At 49.3% G+C, this 20,981-nt stretch overlaps 1 protein-coding gene across 7 annotated transcripts in view; it reads right to left on the reverse strand.

Moving 5' to 3' along the window:
- The window catches only part of TRAK1 (trafficking kinesin protein 1), a 178,681-nt gene that overhangs the window by 100,277 nt on the left and 57,423 nt on the right, over positions 1–20,981 (reverse strand). For 4 of the 7 annotated variants that reach the window (XM_064589308.1, XM_064589302.1, XM_064589295.1 and 1 more), the window contains exon 1: positions 9,084–9,189. In XM_064589308.1, coding sequence (XP_064445378.1) covers positions 9,084–9,174 — 91 coding nt within the window. In that variant the 5' untranslated portion in view covers positions 9,175–9,189. Of the gene's footprint in view, positions 1–9,083; positions 9,190–13,170; positions 13,468–20,981 lie in introns of those variants that run through there. The other 3 variants (XM_054504493.2, XM_064589324.1, XM_045903988.2) reach the window with 2 other exon arrangements.

Consider the following 20,981-nt stretch of genomic DNA (forward strand, 5'->3'; position numbering starts at 1 on the left):
CCCTCCCTTCCCGTTTAGCTCCATCTGAGAATTCCCTAGACCTACCGCACACTGACTGCACGCACAGTGTTAAGGACCAGTCCCTTCTCTAGTCTGTTCGCTCACCTGCACGCTCAGCGGCATGGCTGGGAAACACCTTTACTAATCTTCCTCTTCTGGCCAAACCCCAGCATATCCCAAATCAGCATTATGTAGCCCCTTCATTATCCCAGATGTGTCCGAGAACAGAAGAGGGCTCCTATTACCCAGACACAAGAAAGGAACTAGTTTACAACAGGCCACCTTCACCTCCTCCGTGCCAGAAAAGCACTAAAGAACATTAACCCAGCAGGGCCTCTAACCTGCTGTCTTTACCTAAGTAGTTCTGACTGAATGTGGCACAGCTTCTAGAGTCTGCCCAGCTAGATCCACTCCTGCTGTAAAATTTTTAGAAAAAGAAAAAAGAGGTCGTGGCTGGGAGGGGGCATCTGAACTTCAGGTTTCAGAAAACCTGGGTGGCTCTGTCCATTAAGCATCTGACTCTTGATTTCAGCTCAGGTCCTGATTTCAGGATCGCGAGGTCAAGCCATGCGTCGGGCTCCACACTCAGTAGGGAGTCTGCTTGAGATTCTCTCTCTGCCCCTACCCCCACATGCTAGCATGCGCTCGCACTCTCTCTCTAAAATTAAATGTTTTTTAAAAAGAAAAAATAAATAGCTTCTCTTATGGGGGGGGAGAGCAGGGGAAGGAGAAGGGGAAAGGGAGTAGGGAGGGAGGGCAGAGGAGGGGAGACAAAGACAAGAGAGGAAAGAGGGGGAGAAGTAAAAAGAAACGAGGAAGGGAAAACTGAAAATAGAAGTCCTCTGAGCTAGCCCTCCGGCAACGGGATGCTCACTGGCCCCTGGCTCTGAGGCAGGTCCTGGTATGACTGCAGTTTAAAAAGCCAGGGCGCCCCAGGCCTTCCCAGAGCCTCGGACTGACCACGTGTCCACATGCATGTGTTCAGTCTGTTTCCCAGGACAGACACCTGCAAAATTTAAAGACTTGAATCACAAACACACAGTGATCCCTGTTTGTATAAGGCACAGGACACACCCCAGCGGGTGATCCAAAACCTGGCTTCTCACTTCTGGAATTCAAAATCAAGCCGTGCCGGCAGTGAACCACCAGTTGAGGACGATGGGCAAGGACTATAGCAGATTTCCTGGTAAACTGGGCTGGGTGGAGGCAGCCTTCACCAAAATGGGAATTAAGTAGAGTCTATAAGTAAAAGGAGTCACCAGTCCTTACTGAACACCTTCCCTGCACCGCTGTACCAAGTACCTAATAGGAATCACCACACTGAGTACCAACCCTGAGGTTCTTATTGTCATCCCATTTTAGAGATGCAGAAACAGGTTCGGAGACTAGCTGACTTGCCCCAGGTCCCACTGTAAATGCTGTAGCTGTAAAACACACCCGGATGTCTCTGCCCCAAAGCCAATATGCTTTAGGCTGAGAACCCCGGAAGCCACACTGCTTCTCCCTTGGGAATACTGATAGAGTCTGTTTGGGCTGAAATATGGGGGTGGGTGAACTTCCCACAGGAGCAAGTTCATGGCACCTTGAGAAAGTATAGTGGGTCAACCCTTATTTCCTCTCAAACCCCATGTATGTCCACTAAGGTTTCAACAGAACTATGTTAGAATAAGCATAAAAGGAGAGCACCCTATATATCTTATTAAATGGAAGGAGGGAAGAGTAGGCAAGGACAGTTTTACCAGAATAGCTACTCAGTGAAAACCTAAGGCAACTGAGCTTCCTAGAAACCAAAGCAAAAAGAGACTTTCCCCAGCACACACACCAAAAAAAAACCCTCATTGTCTAATAAAAAGCACACATAAGCAGGAAAGAAAACAGTTCAGCAAGAACCCCAAGAGTTCATCAAGAAAATTTTTTAAAGATTTTTTAAATTTATTTATTTGAGAGAGAGAGAACGCGTGCACGAGCAGGGGGAGGGGCAGAGGGGGAGGGAGAAGCAGACTCCCCGCTGAGCAGGGAGCCTGATGTGGGGCTCCATCCCAGGACCCTGGGATCATGACCTGAGCCAAAGACAGATGCTTAACCAACTGAGCCACCCAGGTGCCCTGAGTTCATCAAGAAATTTTATAATATAATGGGAAGTATCTTTGAAATTATTTTTTACAAATGATGCAGAGATGCCAGTCACTTCTATAATCAACTAAAGCTTAAAAAAAAAAACAAAAAAAACAGAGATCATATGCTAAAAGTCTATGAAGACATTTAATGGAGGACATTTCCATCACTGTAGAAGGTGCTACTAGGCTCCTTATAGAGCATCAGAGTTTTCTAAGTATTTCACAGAAATATGTCACTTGCTCCCTCCAGTAAGTCCATCATTCCCATCAGACAGGGAGAGAAACAAATTCTGCCTCCCCAACACTCCAGAAGCCTCGGAGACCTGCCCCGCCATGAGGCCGCCTGGCAAGGCCTTCCAGTGATGGGAGCCAAATCCAGCCCAGCTTGCCACTCCCCGCAGAGCCGGCCCCTGAACAAGGAGAGCAGTAAAATAACAAAAAAGGAAGAACAAACCCCGCCGGGCAAAGGAAGTAAGAAGTGAGAGAAGAGGCACGAGTGGGTAAAAGATGAGCACATTTCTGGGAGACAGATGGGAGCGCGCTGATGTCAGAAAGGACAGAGCGAGTCTGGGGCCCAGTAAAGGGCGGAGGGGCCCTGGGATAGGCTCAGAGACAGAAAGACAAACAGAAGAGGGGGAAGGGGCAGCAAACCAAGGGAGAGCAGAAGGGCAACAGGTGAAACAACTCTGCAACCGCTGTCCTTCCCCCTGACCCTCCACCTACCGCCCCAGCCTCAGGCAGCCCAGGGCTTTCCTCCAGGCCGAATACACCAGATGAACAGACAATGATAGCGAGACAGACAGACAAAGCACAGATGATAAATAGATGGCAGGCAACTGTAACAACACAGAAACTGACTCACTGAATGCTTACTATGTGCCCACAGCATGCTCAGCACTCTGCGTGTAGTAACTCGGTGAATCCTCACGGCAAGCCAGTGAGGCAGGTACAAGGAGACCTTCTCCTCCGTTGGCAAAGAGAGAAAGGAAAGCGTAAATTACTATTCTCTCATACGGAATTATGGAAGTAACTACTCCATGGGCTAAAAACAGAAACTGCATTTCTCCTCAGATACGGAAAATAAAAATAAAAACTCCCTCTCTGTACTGAGAGGAATATAAATCAAGACCATCTGTGCTCTTGTTTTCACACCTCAGTTGGCAAAGCGCGAGGTGTTTGCTAATACCCGGGGTGTAGGGGGGTGCAGGGGGTGTGGGCCCAGACACCCCCACTTTATCTGAACAATAGAAAATACAACCTCTCTGGCAACATCCATCAAAACTAAAGTCCCCACTCCAGAAATTCTCACAAGCGTCTTCCATCACATAGTTGCTCAAATATCTGGGAACGTCGATATCCCCTGCAGCCTTCGTCGACATCACGAGGGACCCTGAATTAAAACCACCCAGCTAAGCTACTCCTAACTTCTCAACCCACAGAAATATGTGAGACTATAAATGTTGGCTGTTCTAAACGGCCAAGGTTTGGGGAAGTATGCTGCGTAAGTGATACAGGAGAATTAAATGCAGGTAGATATAAAAGGCATTTAGGACAACACCTAGTACATAGTAAGTGCTCTATCAATGTTAGCTATTACTATCAATAATCTCCCCACCACAGGGCCTTTGCTCACACTGTCTTTGCTGCTTAGAATGCTCTTCTCCCAACCCCACCCTGCAAACTCCTACGTACCCTTCAGACTTCTGCTTAAATACTGCTTTCCCATAGAAACCTTCTTGGAAATGCCACTTCAGAAATCCCCTTTATACAATCTTTTATCACCCTATGCTTCTCCTATGAGTATCAAATAAATAGTAATAGTAGTTAAATAGTAATTCATGTGACTATTTTGAAGACATTTTTCCTCTTCTGAAACATAAAAGAATCTCAACCTGGCACACCGCCTTATCCTCTGTACACACAACAGAAACTCAATTATACCTCTTAAAGGTCAAAGAAACATGAGCAAAGACAAAACACACACACACACACAAAACAGGCTATTTGCAGAAAATAAAATGCAACAGAAAAGGGGTGCAGACTATTCATAATGAAAAAGATACAAAATAAAATGAAGTACCTTTTTTCATGACTACCTGATTAACTGAGATGAAAAGAGTTAATGATGCCCAGAGTTGGCAAGAAACGGCCACTCCCTCACACTCGCACTAGGCACTAATGGGTGCAGGCAGTGCTGTGATGTAGACCAAATCCTAAATGCACATTCCCTGTTACCTTACAGACACATAGGATAAGTGACCCAAAAGATACACATGCAAGAATGTTCCTAGGCGTACTGTTAAAACGCAAACCCTGGAAATAACGTAAAGGCTCCACCAAGAGGGGTCTGCCCCAAACAGCGGCTCTTGCTTGGACCTTAAGTGCCCAGCACACAGTCAGTTGCCTTTGCAGTTGCCACCTTCCGGGTGATTCCACCCGCAGAGGCAGGACCTGACTGATTGTCACGCACCCTGACGAGGCCACGTGCACGCCATCGCAGCTGAAATCCAGGTTACAGCAATTTGCTTTAGCTTCTCGTCTATGTTACAGTGGGGCATGACGCTGGTTCTTTAAAAATGGTCTTTAGAAGGATGAGTGATCTATCCATAACAAAGGACGAATTTAAAAATATGTTATAAAAAGGAACGGTACACCTGAGAATTGCTGGATTAAAAAAAATGATAAGGATGAGAGACAACAGGAGACTCTGCAACTATTCTAAAAGATTAAGGCAATATTATATGTACTGTAATGAAACAATCATAAGTGGTAATGTCAACCTTTTTTTTTTTTAATTCCTAGAGATTTTTTTTTTTTTTTTTTGAGAGAGAGAGAATGAGAGACAGAGAGCATGAGAGGGGGAGGGTCAGAGGGAGAAGCAGACTCCCCGCCAAGCAGGGAGCCCGATGCGGGACTCGATCCCGGGACTCCAGGATCATGACCTGAGCCGAAGGCAGCGGCGTAACCAACTGAGCCACCCAGGCGCCCCCGGTAGTGTCAACTTTTAAAAAATACACATCAGCATATAGGGTATGGTCCCATCTGTGTTTTTCTGAAAAAGAATCTAGAAAAAAACTTCTTGGAATAATTTAAAAAAAAAACACCGTTAAACATTACATAGATGATAGAGTGTTATTCTACACTGTTGTGCTTTGGTACAATCCAAGTTTTACCACTTGAATGTATTATTTTTATACCTTAAAACCCTAGTTAAGGGGCGCCTGGGTGGCTCAGTCAGTTAAGCGGCTGCCTTCGGCTCAGGTCATGATCCCGGAGTCCCGGGATCGAGTCCCGCATCGGGCTCCCTGCTCGGCAAGGAGTCTGCTTCTCCCTCTGACCCTCCCCACTCTCATGTGCTCTCTCTCATTCTCTCTCTCTCAAATAAATAAATAAAATCTTAAAAAATAAAAAAATAATTAAAAAAAAAAAAAAAACCCTAGTTAAATGAAATCATTAAAAACAAATTTCAGGGTGCCGGGGTGGCTCGGTCAGTTAAGCGTCTGCCTTCGGCTCAGGTCATGGTCCCAGAGTCCTGGGATGGAGTCCCGCATCGGGCTCCCTGCTCAGCGGGGAGTTGGCTTCTCCTTCTCCCTTTGTGTGCGCACGCTCTCTCTCGCTCTCTCTCAAATAAAGAAAATCTTTAAAAAAAAAAAAAAAAAGATTCTCTGTCCCTCTCCCTCTGCCCCTCCCCCTGCTCACTTGCTCTAGCCCTCTCTGTCTCTAAAAAAAAAAATTTCACAATGGAGGAAGTTCATTGAAATAGGCTCAGCAAATGCCACTGCTGGGTCTAAACCCCAAGGACCCCCGTTTTACATGAGATGACAAGCCACTCCACTCTACACCTCCTTAAAGGTGTGGGTGATAACAATACCCGCCCCACCCCCGACCCCAGCAGGGTTGTGCTGAGGACGAAATGAGTATCCCCCACGGTGCCTGGAAGCCTGCCAGGCACGGAGCAACCACCTGTAAGGTCAGCCTGTGTTAGCATGTGTGATGGCTGTCAACCCGACTGGGCCGTGGGGTGCCCAGAGAGTTGGCCAAACATTACTCGGGGTGTTTCTGTGAGGGTATCGTTGGAAGAGATCAACATTTAGATCAGTAGACCGAGTAAAGCAGACTGCCCTCCTTAATGTGGGTGGGCCTCATCCAATCTGGTGAAGGCCTGAATAGAGCAAAGTCCAGCCTGACTGCCTTAGAGCTGACATCAACTTTTTCCTGCCTTTGGACTCAAACTGAAACACTGGCCCTTCCCAGCTTGCAAGCTGCTCGTCTTTGGCCTGGAGCTACACCACTGGATCCCCTGGGCCTCCAGCTTGCTGACTGCAGACCTTGGGACTTGCCAGCCTCCATAATCCCATGAGTCAATTCTTCATAATAAACCTCTTTATATATGTATATCCTGTTGGTTCTGTCTCTCCGGAGAGCCCTGACTAATACATGATTTATGAAATCTGATTTGTTCCAGGTCTAATTACAGCTATAAAGTTCCAGTTCATGATGATTCCAGCTGGAAGGGCTCAAATCCGTCAATGTTCACACGGTGGCGGGGGGGGGGGGGGTAGGGAACACAGACAGGTCTCTCTGGGCCACAAGTCCCAGAGTCACCGCTAAACTGCACAAGCAGGGGAACATCTGAACCCAGCTGCAAGGCCTGCTCCTGGCAGCCGTGCACCCTCTCTCACCGAGTCCCTGGAAAGCCCCTACAGCAGACCCTGGCCAAGGGAGCAAACAGGGTGCTGAGGCCAGAGGCCCACACCTGGCCACTCAGCCAACAAATGCCTCTGAACCCTGGTCTGGTCACATCAAAAAGAGGGCACCTTGACAAAAGCATGAATGAAGCGACCTCACTCTGATACCTGCAAATCAAATTAATATAAATCCATTATGAAAATGGAGCTTCTGAAGGAACACCATGAGGAATGGTATTTGCTGCTGGGATCGATGTTCTGAAGCCCCTGCAAAGCACGCCTGATTAATACTTTAAAATAAGATCACTCTTGGGTGCCTGGGTGGCTCAGTTGGTTAAGCATCTGCCTTCGGCTCAGGTCATGATCTCAGGATCCTGGGATCGAGCCCCACATCAGGCTCCCTGCTCAATGGGAAGCCTGCTTCTCCCTCTGCCTCTGCCCCTTCCCTCTGCTTGTGCACTCTCTCACTCTCTCTCTCTCAAATAAATAAAATCTTTAAAAAAAATACTAAGATCCCTCTTTAATTTTGTTTAACATAATTTACTATTTCCCAGCTTCCTGAAATGGTTTAAAATGGGTAAAGACTAACAGGAATACACTGGATACTTTCAAAACTTGTTTCAAATTCAAAACGAAAACCAATTAGGAAGATAAAAATATATATATCAAGCACCTGGAACTACAGCTTCCCAACTGCATGCTAAGAATCTTACTAATGCGTTTTACCTAAATTTTACAATGTATGTCAAAGACCCTGTGTGACAAACATTCTCCCCACTCACCTCACAATGAGGGACTGATGTGGAAGGAGGATCAGCAGCTGGCCTCCACAATCACTTACAGCGTACTTAAAAGACAAATGTGAATGTCTGCGTGTTTTGCTGAAGATTAAACATTAGCTCTGGAAATCAGTGTACGAGGCCTTCCCCCTGCATTCCATGCGCAAAAACCAACTGCTAAACAGAGCAGATTCCACTAAGAAGAAGAAAAGAACACTTCCAAGTTAAGAATTTAGAAAACATGTGTAATTCCCTGGATTCTAATTCACATCTTCTCACCCCGTGAAAGAAGGGGTAGTTCACGGTCCATTCTTTTCTGTTTCATTCAGCCAAGTACCATTTAGGTTATAACTTTTCAACGAAAAACACATGAGGAATTTTACACCAGACACGAACCGATAAGCAAGACGTTAAACCGAATTCATTAAAGACACCCATAATATTTTCTCTGAGCATGTTTTCAAAGGATAAACCATCTAGTTTGATGGCTTAGGTTAGTGATGGAAAAGGAACAAATCCTAAACAGTGGATCTGCAGAGTGGGAGCAATTCTCGTGGGGCCGCCGCTTGTCAGCTACACCTCCGCCCGCCTCCAGCGCTCGGGGCAAGAACCAGTTCTCATGCTGGACCCCAGCAAAACGCTGGCCTTGAGGAGCTACTCTGATTCGGTCAGAATCATGGAACATGCCTGAAGGAGCTTTACGTAGCCCCCCCCCACTCACACACTCACAGCACCCCATCATCTCTCCTCCAAACTCTTAAATGTCCTGAAAACTGAACCAATTTGAACAGGCCGAGAGGGGCTCGCCTCTCGGTTTACTGGGTTTGAGCCCAGACAGCTCTTGGTAACAGCATGTAGACAGGGCAGATACCAGACACTCATCCATCATCGGACTCTGATCGGCCCCACAGCAGGGGAGACAAGCCAGAGCAGAGCTGATTCGCAAGCTCTCCATCACTGGGGTGTGGATCAGCGGTACGGACGGGGCCAAGCACACTTAGCAAAGGGAAAAAAAAAAGGAAAGGCAGAAAAGAGAGGAGGAGGAAGGGAGACGCTAACTCTGTTCTTCGCCTTTCAAAAAAGTCCTCACTGACCCAGATGCCAGATGAGGTTCTGAAAACCCAGGATGAAGACACAGAATTAGGAAAAATTGAAGAGCCGGAGAGGCCAGAGCAGGGCTTGGAGACCCTCCCTGTTTAGCTGCTGCAAAGAACCACAAGGGGGAAGGTGGTGGGAGCCCAGGAGGCCTGGTCTCAACTCAGAGCTGCCCCTCTCAGCCGCGTGTCACTGCTTCCCCTGAGCCTCGGGGATGAGGGGACGAGGCGGCAGCAGCTTCTAAGGGCCCTGGGCTCTGCCCTTCGATGATGCGATACTGCAATTTCCCCACCATGTGCCCAAGGACGAACCACCAAGCAGAACAGGGCAGGAGAGACAGTACTTCTCCTGTGGTCTCCTCTCCTTTCCGGCCACACTGCAGAGAAAACAAGCAGACAACTTACCGCAGGAGTCTGTCCGAATGAGCCTGCCTTGGCCAAGTCCTGGCAGAGGCTGGGCCCCGACGGGCTGCCCGAACTGAAGTACCAATGCCATGTACAGAAATCAACTCCAAAGGCAGTTAGTTCAGTGAGAAAGGGGATTCTCCATGAGAACCCCAGCGCGGGCAGGACCTCGGCACAGCTACCCTCCTGTGCCTTCCTCAGCAGCTTTCTCGGTCTGCTTGTTGGGGCAAATCCTAAGATTGCGAGCTGCTCTGGAGGCACAATGGGTTACGTAACTCCAGGCAGCCTGGGCACCCTATCGGCTCATCTTGTCAAACCGCCCCAAAGAGAAAATGACGCACCCCAAAATGTGATATCCTTAAGTTGGGGGTGGGAGGAGGGGAGCAGGGCTTTGTGCTGGACATTGGGCTCTGCCTAAAAACAAAAGAGGAACAAAAAGTCTGCTGTTCACCTCACTGCTCGCTGGGAACCGGGGGCGGAGGGTATTTATCAGAGGCCTGATGCCAAGTGGGCTCCAGGGACTGCACTTGGCAAAGCCCCTGGAGGCACAGAGGCATTCTTAGGGACACTCCAGGTCTCTCCGAGAATATTTTTCACTCTGTGTCCTCCTCTCAATGACCATCTAGCAAGACTTGAACCTGAGCAGGTTCTCCTGATCTGACTGTGTGTTTAAAAAGCCTCTTTCAGACGCCTGGGTGGCTCAGTTCGTTAAGGGACTGCCTTTGGCTCAGGTCATGATCCTGGAGTCCTGGGATCGAGTCCCGCATCAGGCTCCCTGCTCGGCGGGGAGTCTGCTTCTCCCTCTGACCCTCCTCCCTCTCATGCTCTCTGTCTCTCATTCTCTCTCTCTCTCAAATAAATAAATAAATAAATCTTTAAAAAAATAAAAATAAAAAGCCTCTTTGGTGGGTAGACAGAGAACAGACTGCACAGAAACAAGCAGGGAAGCAGGCATCATCAGGCTGCCCAGCACCTTGAACATGTAACAGGGTCTGTGCACTCCTGTTTACTGAGCCACCACCAAACGGGACAGCACTGAGCTCTGCTGCTCAGCTGTCCTCGGGGCTTGCCACTGACGTCCCAGCAAAGGGCCCCCAGGCACCATGCCCTGTGGCGTTTGAAGTTCCAGCACTGCATTCTACCATTTCTTTGTCCTCGAATGTCACGTTCAGAGAAAGTGAAACTATTTCAACAGACTGAATGTTTCCTGGATTTCGCTGGCACAGATGCCACTGGAAGCCTGGGGGTTAGTTCACATGCTTGGACAAATGAGGACGCAGTTGGGACACTGCCTCCTCCAGGAAGCCCTATGGGTCCTCCCCCAACCTTCCCCCTCCCAGGCTTGGGCAGGCACCCCCCTCAGCGTGCTCCCATGTGCCCGTGCTTATCACTGTGCTAAGCACAGTGCACTGTCCATTTTCACTTGCTCATCTGTCCACCCACTGGACTGTATTCCTGGGGGCGCCGAGAACTCCTGTTCTGGGGTCACAACCTGCACGCAAATCTCACCCCTCAGAGCTCAGGGATCTTAGGCAGGATGCTGAACCTCTCATGATTTAGTCTCTTTACCTGTAAAATGGGGATAATAGACCCCACTTGCCAAGCACTAGCCTTAGTGAGGTGCTATTTTAGTCCCTGGGATTCAGGGCTGCACAAAGCCCTTGCCCTAAAATATGAACACATAGTAGCTCATGACTAAGTCCCAGGAAAGGGAGAAGGGCAGTCACGAAAAGGCCTCTAATGAAATGCCCTTTGGAGAAAGTGAAGAGGGAATCATGAGGACATCGGGGCAGTAAAGTGATCCAGGTGCTGGGCAGCAGCAAGAACAAAGGCCCTGAGGCAGCACATTCCTGGTGAGTCCAAGGATTAGCAAAGAGGCCAGTGTGTCTGGGGTGGAGTGGGCACAGATGAGACAGTCAGAGGGGTGGGAAAGCCCTGTCACTGAGACCGCAACCCGCCACAGTCAGATAGGAGCCCACTGGAGGTCTGGAGCAGAAGAGTTAAGTAAATCATCTGATTGTGTGTTTAAAAAGCCTCTTTGGTGGGTAGACAGAGAACAGACTGCACAGAAACAAGCAGGGAAGCAGGAGGCCCAATTAGGAGGTCACTGCAATAATCCAGACGTAAGAGGAAGGTGGCACGGAACAGGGTAGATGCCGTAGAGCTGGTGAGAAGCTGTCAAATTCTGGACACACTGAAGACAGAGCCAACAGACTTCCCAGCAAACTGGGGTGTGAAAGATATGGAGGTCATGGATGCCTCCGAGGTATCTGGCCTGGGCAACTGGAAGGACAGGAGTACCATTTATAAAGACAGGGCAGACCACAGGAAAAGCAGGCAGAGGTGGAAATCGATTAATTTTTGGCTGTTCGAGTTTAAGATACCTATAGGCATCCAGGCGAAGATATTTTTTTTTTAAGATTTTATTTATTTATTTAATTGACAGAGAGAGAGAGAGTGTGAGAGGGAACACAAGCAGGGGGAATGGGAGAGGGAGAAGCAGGCTTCTGGCCGAGCAGGGAGCCCAATGCGGGGCTCGATCCCAGGACCCTGGGATCATGACCTGAGCCGAAGGCAGTCGCTCGACCAACTGAGCCACCCAGGCGCCCCCAGGCGAAGGTGTTGTATGTGGAGTTAAACCAACATGTCTGGCCTCCAGGGGAGAGGATTAGTCTGAGGACAGGAGCAGGACAGGGGTCAGTGTGGGGCAGATTTTAAATCCTGGTGACTGGGGGAGATCACCTGGAGCACGGGTGCTGATGAGAGGGTGAGGGGCTAGAAGGACTGAGCCCCAGGCCCTCCAACATCCCCAGGCTCGGGAGGACCAGCAGCCAGCAAGGTAGGAGAATAGGAGCATCAGGGATCCAAGGGAGGACTCGATTTCCAGACGGGAGTGGTCGCCAGTGTCAACCCCTGCTGAAAAGGTAAGAAGATGAAGCCTAAGGACGGACCCCTGCACTGGACGAGGCCCTCAGTGCTGGGGGTATGGTGGGCTCGCAGCCTGCTCGCACTGGACACAGGTGAGCACAGAAGAGAAGATGCAGTGAACACAGAGAGGAACAGAGACATGGGTATGGGCACTGGCTGTGGGGGCCGCAAACGAGTCTTTTTACAGAGGGAGAGATCACAGCACGTTTCTGTGCTCACAGGAGAGCTCCATGAGCAAGGGGAAACGGAAGACGTGGAGAGAGAGGAGCTGGAGGAAGTATCTCCTTCCAGAAGTGGGCAGGCCAGCAGGGGTGGGATTCCGTGCACGAGCAGCCAGAGGGCCACTCACTCGTGGGGCCGGAGCCCAGCACAAGGGATCCTGGGCCATCCCGGTGGCCCTCTGTACTCGGGACACTCCTAACACACAGGAGGTCCCCCAGGCTTAACTGTGAGACAGAGCAGTGGAAAGCTACTGGAAGCAAATCTGCACATTTTCAGCTGTCATCGGGCATTATTTCAAACAGGAGGAGAAAACTAAACACTGCAGACAAAATGAGAACCAGGGCGAACTTTGATATGAAGGCATCTGGATGTAACTCTAACACTGCTCCTCGCTGCTGTTTGCGCACCTCAGACTACACCGTATCTGCTTGGAGCCCCTGCATGCGCTGTCCCGATGATCCCTCGGGGGGAAAGGAACAAGCAAGAGCTCCAGCATGATGAACTCCGCTCCTGGGACATGGGGAAGGTGTGACTAATGCAGGCATCTGTAGGAAGCGCTACCCAGGCAAGCCTTGGCAGTAGGTGCCGGGCACCACAAGCAGTTCTCCAGGTTTGCACCCCACAAGGCAGTCGTGTGTGATCTCCATTCCACCTATCTTTATGTGTGAATCAGACACTGAGCCTCAGCGAGAGGGGGGGGCACCAAACTACACTGAGCATCACTACAGGCTGCTCAGGGTTCAAAATTCCCATCCTTAACCTTCGCGGTGATTCTTCATCTCACATGGGTTCTCCGTGGCGGGGCTCGGAATCCCAAAGCTCAGACTCTCTGCACTCAGACTTTTCCTCCCTGGCCCTTCACACCTCCCCCAGACCCACCCCTGTGGCCACGCCCCTGGGCCCCCAACTCCGTCCCAGGCAGGAAAGGCCCCCTTACCGGTGATGGTGCAGGCATCCCGGTACCCTCTGCAGCTGGGAGCATCTTCCACAGCCTCGCTTACATAGTGCTCCTCAGGGATGCCCGGGCTGCAGGCTAGGACTGCATGGTTGCACGCCTCCAAAGGGGGCACAGAGTTGGCCAAAGTGTCGTCGTGCGGAGCTGTGGCGTCCAGCTTGGCAGGTTTCACAGGGAGGTGCCCACTGCCATCGGGGGCCCCGTTGCCGGAGTCTGGGGCAGTCGGGTAGACAGCCCCCGGTAGGTCTGGCACACCAGCAGGCGCTCCTTACAGGGAATCTACGGGACAATCCAGAGAGAAGAGCAGAGTTAGTAGAGTCTCTGGGGGGAAAAAAAAGGACAAAATAAGGGCCCTGAGATGATGTGGGTTCAGATCACAAATTCTGCTAAGTGTTTCCTTCAAGCCAAGGTATTTCCCACCAAATTCTTCGATTTTGATAAAAGAAACTGCAGTAAATTGTGGACATGCTTTAGCACAATGGTTCTCAAAGTGCGACCTGAGAACCCCTGGGGTTCCCTGAGGCCAGTCTGAAGGGCTCACCAGGTCAGATTTTCACTCTCATTCTCTCTCACAGAGCACAGGGGAGTTTTCCGGAGACCACATGATGTGTGGTGACGCCTTGCCCCGAAGGCTTATTAATGGCATGTGTACTTCTGTATCACTGTGGCTTAAACTTTTCTGTTTTGATTTCTAATACAATACATATGAATCAATATAACACCTATGAACAAAAGCTCTTTGGGATCCTAATTTTTAAGGGATCCTGGGACCAACAAAGTTTGAGAATTACTGCTCCAGTATATAGTTCTTTTTTTTTTTTAATAAGTATAACAATAATCAGTATAGTTAATAGTTAATAACCAGTATAGTTCTTTTTTTTTAATAAGAAAACAAAAAGAGGGGAAAGCTAACAGACATTTTACCCAACACCAACACGGCACAGTCAGTCCTGACCGAAAACCACAGCCCTAGGTCTGTGACCTTTTCCTTCCATAAGAGGTTATTTACCACAATACACCAAGAGTTCCAATTAGATATAAATGAATTCAGCCCTCGTTAAAGTGAACACACAAATACAAAGTGGGAAGGAGTTGAGGAGTTGGTAGATCCCTGGTGAAAAGTGAAAGGTAACCAGGGATAAAACCAGATTGTAACATCTAGTCAGTGATTCAATCCTACCCGGTGACCCCTTCAAACTGGTCTCAGGGAACCCCAGGGGTTCTCAGGTCACACTTTGAGAACCGTTGTGCTAAAGCATGTCCGCATATACAAGAGGATAAGCCGCCTGATAAGAAAAAGCCTGGAATTCCCAAACAGAATCCCAAAAACACTGCAGGCCGCAGAGGCTGCCCTCAAATACACAGATTTCTTAAAGAAGACTCAACCGTGGATTATGCAACGTCTGCTTTCAAAGTCCATAAAGTGAGGGAATTGGCCTAAACCCTGATTACATGTACTAAACTGCTACTGTCCTGCCTCTTGGCGCCTTTGCTTCAGTTTGCAGTAGTCATACACTCACTCCAGAAACATACTGTTATAAAACGAATAGTTCAAGGGCGCCTGGGTGGCTCAGTCGGTTAAGAGTCTGCCTTCGGCTCAGGTCATGATCCTGGAGTCCCTGGATCGAGTCCCGCATTGGGCTCCCTGCTCAGCAGGGAGTCTGCTTCTCCCTCTGACCCTCTCCCTGCTTGTGCTCTCTCTCGCTCTCTCTCTCTCTCAAATAAAATCTTAAGAAAAAACAAATAGCTCGAGTATAAGCACTTTTTTTTTTTTGAAGATTTTATTTATTTATTTGACAGAGAGAGACACAGCGAGAGGGAACACAAGCAGGGGGAGTGGGAGAGAGAGAGAAGCAGGCTTCCTGCAGAGCGAGGAGCCCGATGCGGGGCTTGATCCCAGGACCCTGGGATCATGACCTGAGCTGAAGGCAGACGCTTAACTACTGCACCACTCAGACGCCCCCGTCTTAGAGTTTTTCATTGTTGTTGATTAAATATGATTACTATTATTTTTTAAACAGAAAGCCAGACTTTTTTTTTTTTTTTAAGATTTTATTTATTTGACAGAGAGACACAGCGAGAGAGGGAACACAAGCAGGGGGAGTGGGAGAGGGAGAAGCAGGCTTCCCGCAGAGCAGGGAGCCCGATGCGGGGCTCGATCCCAGGACTCTGGGATCACAACCTGGGCCGAAGGCAGCCGCTTAACGACTGAGCCACCCAGGCGCCCCGAGGCCTCTCTTTCTTAAGCAGAATAGAACTACTCCAATTTATTTTCTCATCTCAAACCCCGGTGAAAAGAACTAAGTACATAGGCATGTGCATTCATATGCATGCTGCACTTGAGGTACATCATATCCCGCAATTTGTGAATTTTAGTGCTCACCACGTGACTTTCTTTGGTCATAATATTTTTGTTTTGTTGTGGTTAAAAAAAAAAAACACATAACATAAAATGTACCCTCTTAACCATTTTTAAGTGTAAAGTTCAGTAGTACTGAGTCCATTCCCACTGTTGTGCAACCAATCTCCAGAATGCTTTTCATCTTACAGAACTGAAATTGCACCCACTAAACAACCCCCCCAGCCCCCTCTCCCGCCAGAACCTGGCAACCACCATCTACTTTCTATCCTATAAATTCACTACTCTAAGCGCCTCATGTGAGTGGAACCATAGTATGTCTTTTTGCAACTGACTTATGTCACTTAGCATAATATCCTCAAGGTTTATCCATGTCGGAGCATGTGTCAGAATTTCATTCTTTCTAAAGGCTGAATAATATTCCACTGTATTGAGAAGCCCTTCTTGAAAAGAAAAAACCAATCTCTAGCCCATTCAAGTGAAATGGAAAACAACCTAAACTTCTATCAGTACAAAAGTAGTTACAGGGGCTCCTGGGTGGCCCAGTCATTAAGCATCTGCCTTCGGCTCAGGTCATGATCTCAGGGTCCTGGGATCCAGCCCCACGTCGGGCTCCCTGCTCCGCGGGCAGCCTGCTTCTCCCTCTCCCACTCCCCCTGTTTGTGTTCCCTCTCTCGCTGTCTCTCTCTCTCTCTGTCTCTCTCTCTCTCTCCCTGTGTCAAATAAATAAATAATAAAATTAAAAATTAAAAAAAAAAACCACAGTTACAAATTACAGCTGACCCAAACACTGAAATTCTGGAAGAGGAGATAATCCACCTCAGACACAGGCCGCCGTGCCAGGTACATCTAACATTCTCAAAATAATCACAGATCCGCAGATTCAACAGTAATATTCACTTGCCAGCATTCCCCATCCTATTTCACCGTGAAACCTTTCTCCACATGATACCTAGCTGTGTGGCGTTTACCTAATGGAGGTCACCTTGGGAAAAGCCTTCCTGTGTTTGACTCAACCTCCATGCCTCCATCATCACTTGTCCCGAACACACATCTCCCACACATTGTGAGCATCTTGAAAGCTGGTCCTGGCACCTGTTGGGTACTAAGCAAATATTTACAGAATAAACAGTAACGAGTGAACAACAAGGGATTTGGTCCAAATGATGCTGAGGATCTCCTGAAGCTATGAAGTAGTAGTTCTATGATCCATATATGAACCAAAGGGTCTAAACTCCCAAATTCCAAATGCTAACCTTGAGGACTAACAGAAATGAACAGGAAACCTTCTGAAGCACGCCTGAGGTGTTCTGGGGATGAGGACCATACCCCGTGGGCTCTCCAGGATGGCGCCAATCGAACCTCACCGCATCATTTCCATTACTGACCAATACACACCAAATGTGATTTCGTGTAAGATGACCCACACACAACAATTCAGGAATCAGGAAGCCTCACCTATAAACCCCTCAAAAGTTGGCTTGCAAGTTCCTCACCCCGTTTCTAGCTTGAAGAAAGTCAGAGCCCGTGTCCCCTGGGGAGAACTCAGGGATGGTGGGGGAGGGGCGACGATGCCTCTCTCCTTCCCCAAAGTGTAGCCAGGTGAGGAGTGTTGTGAGAGACACCCTAACATTTCAAAAATCAGGTTTCCCAGAACAGTGGTTTATCAGCGCTTTTACTCATAATGCAGTATTCTGCTTGTAACTCTGGGTCTCTAAGAGCTCAAGGATCAGAAATAAACAGAGCCAGGCACCCAATCAGACTCCAGAGGCAAGCAGCCATTGTAAAGGAGGCCACCCAGCACGGGACCCCAACAACCCCAAAGCATCATTTGGGGGACAAGGGGGAGAGATGAGCTCCTGTATGTCTCAGAGCCTCAGATTCCTCTCTCTGAGGCAATAATACCCACATCTCTCAGACTGTTAAACAGATTATAGACACGGATAAAAGTAAAGTAGCCAGCACCATGCTAAGCACACAGCAAACCCTCCAGTTTTACAAATTCTCAAACTGGCCCCCCCCAAAATTATTTACTGTGTAAGAGAAGTGACCCTTGAATATACCTAAACGTGCACAATTTTGAACACCGGTATTCTGTAAGGCAGTGCATATCTGTAAAGTCTTAACCATGTCAACTTCTTTTTTTATGATTTTATTTTTTTGAGAGAGAGACAGCACATGGGCATGAGTGGGGGGAGGGGCAGAGGGAGAGGGAAAAGCAGACTCCCTGCTGAGCAGGGAGCCCAACACGGAGCTCGATTCCAGGACCCTGGGATCATGACCTGAGCCGAAGACAGATGCTTAACCAACTGAGGCACCCAGGTGCCCCACCAATATCAACTTTTATTAAGAGCTCGTATTTGGAAGCTCTAACTTACACCACTCACCACCACCTCCCTGTCCTTGCTGGGGTCCTGTGACCAGCCCCATTTTACAGTTGAGGCAAGGCATGCTCAGAGAGGTTCAGCAACTTTCCAAAGGTCACAGAGCCAGCAATCCAGGTCTTCATTGCGACAAGTGACAGAAACCCAACGTGAAGACAATTCCCGGCACCCGGTCTCTTGCCTTCCCCTCCGTCTACCGCACGTGAGAATTTGAGAGGCTTCACGGGGTCCAGGAACAAAGCAGCCGCAGCCCTGGGTGCTCTCTGGCTCCGGCAAACCCTGGCACCCCAAGCAAAAGGCCTCTTTCAGCCAGAGGGAACAAACAGGGCTTAGGCAAAGTGAGAGTGCATGGTCCTGACCCGTGAAAGCGCCTCTGTTTCCCTGCCTGAAAATCTGCTTGCGGAGCCTGCGCCAAGGAGGGATTTTTCTCGGCAGAGGAGTGAGAAATTCTGCAACCTGGTCAATTCTTCAGCCAAAGGGGTGCCAAGAAAAGAAGTAGGAGAAAGTACACACGGAGGCGGCTTTGCATTTGAGCTGAGAGAATTCTCTGGCCTACGGCCTGAGGCCCTTGATCCCAGCTCCCCTGCCTCACTCTTCCTCTCAACTTGTGGTCCTCGATCCTGCCCCCTGGTTGTCAGGGGATGTGACGGACCACTCATCTTGCTCCAGTTTGTTGCTGACAAAGTGCATGTGTGCAAGTTCGTCCCCCCTCCACCTCCCAGCATGTGAGTTTTGGAAACCAGAACTAAAACCCAGAGAGCTGTGTGACATTGAGGAGGTGGTGCTGCCCCTCTGGGCCTCAGATGCCTCCTCCGGTTCAGGGAGGACCTTGAGCGAGCATGAACCCAGACAGCCCCTTGCAGCTAAGCCACATGAGGAGCCCCCAAAGCACAGGATATTACGGGAAGTGTTCTGTGTCATCAGCCCCTCCCCCGCACACCCCCACCTTCCCAGTACTATCCGCATGAACCCTCCTCCCTCACCCACATACAGGGGACCCTGGCAGGAAAGCCAAGTGATTCTGTGCAGACACAGCTGCCCTCTGCGAACACAAATCACCTATTTCTCAAAGGCCAAAAAAAGGAGCTTCCATCAGAACTCAGAGGTTGTTGGAGGAAAAAACTAGAACAGGGCTCCAGATTGATGGCCCAACAGGTGACAAGGAGAAGCCGGTGTTGGGTGACTCCCTCAGCCAGGTGCCTGAGCTTTCGAGGCTTCCGTTTTCTGGGCAAAGGCATCCAATAGATTTGGGACTGTGACTTATGTCATAGTTTAGCAATTCTGCACAAACAGGTCCAAGTACAGCAAAAGTCTTCAAAAAGGGACAAACTGTTCATCAGGATTGTATCAGTCCCCCACTGATGCTGTGACAAGCTGCCACAGATACCTATTTATCAACTCACAGTTTTTTATAGGTCAGCAATCTGATATGGGCCTCACTGGGCCCCAGGCAACAGGTTAGCAGGGCTGTGATCCTTCCTGGCGCTCTGGGGAAGAACCTGAATCCAAGCTTATTCAGGTTGTCGGTAGAAATCGGTTTCTTGTGTTTGCAGGAACGAGATCCCGGTTTCCTAGCTGGGCTGTCCACCGGGGGCCAGTCTTTGCTCCTAGCCATCCTGTGTTCCTTGTCACACTTCCCAGGTCCTTGCCTGTGCCCACCACATCTCAGAGCAACAGCATGTTGAATCCTTCTCACACCTGGAACCTACCGCCCTCCCCTTCCTCCACATCTTTATACCCTCCTCTTCCATCTTCCTTCTCTGCTTCTAAGGGCTCGTGTGATGACATTCACGTAATCCAGGGCAGTCTCCCTGTCTTAAAGTCATGTGATCAATAACCTTAATTCCAACTGCAAGCCCCTTTGAGCCAGAACCTAGGTTAGTTCCAGACTGATTAAAGCCAGGGGATGGCAATCTTGAAAGAACGACTTTAGAATTCTGCCTCACACAAGGGCCTTTGGATCTGAAGCCACAGTACACCTCAGGAGCCCCCCATGTCGCCCCCAGCCTGGTGAGAAGGCAAACCAGAGTCAGCCCAGACCCTTTCGGCCCCACAGGAAGATGACTGAGACCCAACACTGGGGATTCCAAGATGTCGCTCATCTATAAAATGCAGGTGCTACCAACAGGTTACCAAGTGGCTGGGAGAAGTAGACACAATGGAAGCAGATGGCCTGCCCGGCCTGGGATGGGAGCCTAAGCATTAGCACCTGCACATACTGCGGAGGCATATTTATGTCTACAACACACTGTTTTTCTCTCAAGAATAAGGTAACTTGCAGGCTGTGGACTCAGGGCACCCACTCCCGGGCCCGGACATTCCCTGGAGGCTGACTCGCTCACAAAGGAGCCTGACTAAGGTACAACGAGCACTAGGTTCACCCCACTCTCGGGCCAGCCATACTAGAGCTGCTTCTCTGAGCAAACTGCTGTGCGCTTCTAGGTGGTGAGACCTGCGTGTGCTATTTCAGAACGCAGACGGCCTCAGCACTCCTGTAATTGTAAAAGGAGCCACAGGCCCGGCACTCGACTTAGTAATTTACATGCATGACCTCGTTCGTGGCTCACAACCCATAAAAGTAGCATCAGTAGCTGCTGTTTTCAGGAGAGGAACTGGCTCAGAGAGATAAATAGCTTGCCCAGGGTTTGAACCTAGACCTGAATGGCCCCAAAGACGCTGCCCTATTACAGTTGTGAGTAATCCTGTGCAACTATGTCGTTCAGTCGAGTGGAGAATCATATCCCACGTGATCTCTCACCGCTGACCCTTCTCCTACAGCTGTCCACTGTCTCTCAAGTCAACCCTCCTGGGGCGCCTGGCTGGCAGAGTGGCTTAAGCATCTGACTCTTGGTTTCGGCTCAGGTTGTGATCTCAGGGTCGTGAGATTGAGTCCCACGTCGGGGTCCACACTCACACGGAGTCTGCTTAGACTCTCTCTCCCTCTCCTTCTGTCCCTGCCCCCACGCTCACGTGCGCTCTCTCTAAAACAAATAAAGAAATCTTTAAAGACAAACAAACAAACCCTCTTGCCGTAATAGGGGCAAAGGAAG

This window comes from Mirounga angustirostris, unplaced genomic scaffold, assembly GCF_029215605.1.
Source record: "Mirounga angustirostris isolate CCGP_5_RB_7025 unplaced genomic scaffold, mMirAng1.0.hap1 SCAF_1, whole genome shotgun sequence".
Lineage (NCBI taxonomy): Eukaryota > Metazoa > Chordata > Mammalia > Carnivora > Phocidae > Mirounga > Mirounga angustirostris.